This window comes from Protobothrops mucrosquamatus, unplaced genomic scaffold (genome assembly GCF_001527695.2).
Source record: "Protobothrops mucrosquamatus isolate PMUCROS unplaced genomic scaffold, P.Mucros_1.0 scaffold1188, whole genome shotgun sequence".
NCBI lineage: Eukaryota > Metazoa > Chordata > Lepidosauria > Squamata > Viperidae > Protobothrops > Protobothrops mucrosquamatus.
Window position 1 is genome coordinate 124867 of NW_015387400.1, and position 3455 is coordinate 128321.

Below are 3455 nucleotides of genomic sequence, written 5' to 3' on the forward strand. Positions count from 1 at the left end.
CCGTTTCCTAGGCGACCCTGCCCGAGCAAGAAGCGGCAGAGAATCCAGAGGCTCTCACGCCGGCGCCCTCAAAGCCAAACGCGCGCGGCTTCTCAGAGCAAAAGCTGAAGGCGGAGAAGAGGACGCTGGCCAACATGCTGCCGTTCGGGCGCCAATCAGCAGGCGGACTGGAGCAGAGGAGGGCGGGGTTTCCCACCAAATTTTACTTGCATTCCTGTTCTCTAAAGGGGCGGTCCTAGAGTTTGATGAGGGCGTGGCCAGGTTTGGGTGGGGGCGTGGCCAGGGGAGGGAGGTGAGTTCCACCACCTTTTCTCTGAGAAAAAAAGCCCTGGGTGTAATATTTTGTCATAATTGTCCTCCTTAAACGAGGAACACTTCGCTGTAAGACAGATCCCTAAATATTTTATTTTCTTAGTTATACTTATCTTTGTTTTATCTTCCAGTTCACTTTCCTGTGCCTTTGTAAGATTTTTGGTTATTAATTTGGATTTATTCTTATTGATCTTAAGTCCAGCTACCTCACTGAATTCTTCTATTTTTTTAATCAATTTAAGGCCGGTTTCTAATGGCTCTTCCAAAATGAATACCAAATCATCAGCGAAGGCTTGGACCTTATATTCTTCCTTTTTAATTTTTAAATCCTTTATTTCTTGGTCCTCTCTGATTTTTGTCAGAAGTATTTCTAATGATAAAATAAACAGAAGAGGGGAAAGTGGGCATCCTTGTCTTACTCCTTTGGTTATATCAATTTTTTCTGTCATTTCTTCATTTATAATTACCCTAGCTGTTTGTTTAGTATATATTTTCTCAACCATCTTTCCAAATTTTGTCCCAAAATCCATATAGTGCAATTGTGTTATAATAAACTTCCAATTCAGATTATCAAATGCCTTATGTGCATCAAGAAAAATCAGTGTAGCTTGTCTTTTAGGGTGGACTTCATAAAATTCTAAAGTGTTCATTATTATCCTCATATTATTTTTTATCTGTCGTCCTGGTAGAAATCCATTTTGATCTGAGTGGATGTAGTTATTCAAAAAAATTTAATCCAAGAGGAATCAAGCTTTGGTTTTCTGGCCAGTGACAACAACGCACTCAAAGGAGTTCCCACCTATTTCCTATCTGTATTGTGGAAGCTCCAAAACAATTTTTGACCTGGTAGATATAAGGAAGTCAACCACTGGGTTTTCAACTCAGCATGGCTGATGAAGCAAGTGGGTGGCAAAAATATCTGCTTCTTTTTGTACCCAGATGTGAAAAGAAGGAAATTTAGAGAGCGTTTTGCTGACTCCAACTCTCTTCAAATGAGGAAGTGAAACTAAACCATGGAAAGAGGAGAGGCAAACCCATCAAGAAGACATGTTGGGTCTCCTACAAGATATTGGGCAGCAACACTCCCAAATTCAGTCACTGTGTTTCTTGCACAGTAGTAGATGGCAGTATCTTCTACTTTTAGACCATCTATCCTTAGCTGTCCTGTTGAACCTTGGGTGGAAGGGGTAACACGACCCTTAAATTCATTGGCAGTGTATGTGTTATATCCAGTCCTGAAGGATGTGATAAAGACAAGCTCTTTGCCATTAGATTGACGAACCCAGTTCAAATGGTGATCACTGATATTGTATCCTGATACTTTACAAGTCAGAGTAATGGATCTCCCTAGAAGTGCAAATGCTTCAGGTGGCTGGGTCAAAGTAACAGTGGCAGAAACACCTTTAAAAAAGAACAACATTAAAAAATTAAAAATGCAAAAAGATAACCCACCATCATTTTTTTCTGAATTCATATTCTGTGCATATGTCCCATATCACTCTAAGATTTAATACAATATGAAAAATCTCATGGACAACTATTTCCAAACCTTAGCATCTTCCAGATGTGGGGATTTCAAGTCCCAGAAGTCACCAGTGGGTATGGCTATTGCTGAAAATTCTGGAAGTTGAAGTCTATACAGGTAGAAATTGCCAAGGCTGGACAACACTATTAATAATAATTTTCCATGTTAAATTAACGTAGCAGGGGATCTTTGTGGGGAAAGATGTTTAAGTCATGGAAAAAGAAGAAACAGGAAAAGGGAGCCTTAGATTTAGGGAGGGCAAAAAAAGATATATATATCATCATATATCATTATGGATTCTTTGTTGTATTTTCAATTTTCAATAAGACCTTTGTATTTTCAATTTTCAATAAGGCCTTTGTTGTATTTTCAATTTTAGTTCCACTTTTTTTATTTCATTACAAAGGAATTGTGATATTTATTCAGAGATATATTAAAACTGACAAAAATGAAACATGGTTACTCACCAGCCAGGAAGAGCAAAATGGCAAGGCTAATATAATTGATGTATTTCATAATTTCAAATGTACTTTTCCTTTGAATTTAGGGACTTAAGGTCAGCTATTTGAACAATTGGAAAGTTTGGCAGCTAATTCCTATATAACCCATAATATGTAAATTAGTTTGCATTTCAGAAATATTCTTCCCCTTCTCATTTGAATTCTATAACTGTCTCTCTACTTATATAGGGTTTTTTCTCATATTAGTACAGAAAAAAGGTCTTTCTAATGTTTATTTTTGATGGCAAAAATAGCTATAATTTCTCCCATTACTTGTTATATTCCATGCCCCCCATGGGATATATTAATTCCATATGCTGACCCTTTTTTTATAGGCTACTGTATATTGGAAAAGATTTTGGAATATGAGATAAAAGATATCTCCCCATATTCCTACACAGGCTTCTATGACTTTTGTCACTGAATCAGGAAGGCTGTAGCCATTACAATGATAAATGAAGATTTTAATTGAGAAGTATGGAATCTGAATTCAGAATTTCACAGAAGTTATAGATGTATAGATTCTTTAAGATAGTTCAGAATTAAAATGGTGAAATCCAAGCAAAGACTGAAGGATTCAGGAAGGTTAATCTTATCACAGCCATCTCCCATTCTGCCTCCAAATTATGTATTTCAGAGGGAAAACAGGAATACTCTTATACATAATAATTCAACATTTAATACTGAAAATGCAATCTGTTTGATCATTGATTGTTATGATTCTCCTTTTACAGAATTAGGGATGTTCCATGTCATATTAGTTTGAGTTTGATTTAGCCAATACCTATAGTTGTCACTCACCAGGGAAACATAGAAGAAAAGGGTAAATGTAAGGAAACCAGCCCAACAATAGAATAGAATAGAATAGAATAGAATAGAATAGAATATTTATTTATTTATTTATTTATTTATTTATTTATTATTTATTATTTAGATTTATATCCCGCCCTTCTCCTCGTAGGACTCAGGGCGGCTGACAATCAATTAAAATACATAAATAACAATACAGGTTTAAAATTAATTAAAAAAAAATATTAAAGATTGTCCAATTTAAAATATTGATTAAAACCCCTCTAAAAATTACCCTAGGCCAGTCCTGCGAGCTGGAATAACCAAGT

The 3455-nt window shown here is 35.9% G+C and overlaps 1 gene segment (V, D, J or C); it reads right to left on the reverse strand.

The window, feature by feature from the left end:
• Positions 1-1318: 1318 nt before the first annotated feature.
• On the reverse strand, positions 1319-2361 carry LOC107291794. The segment is given in 2 exon segments: positions 1319-1713; positions 2305-2361. Coding segments are annotated over 2 exon segments (444 nt in total).
• Positions 2362-3455: the final 1094 nt, after the last annotated feature.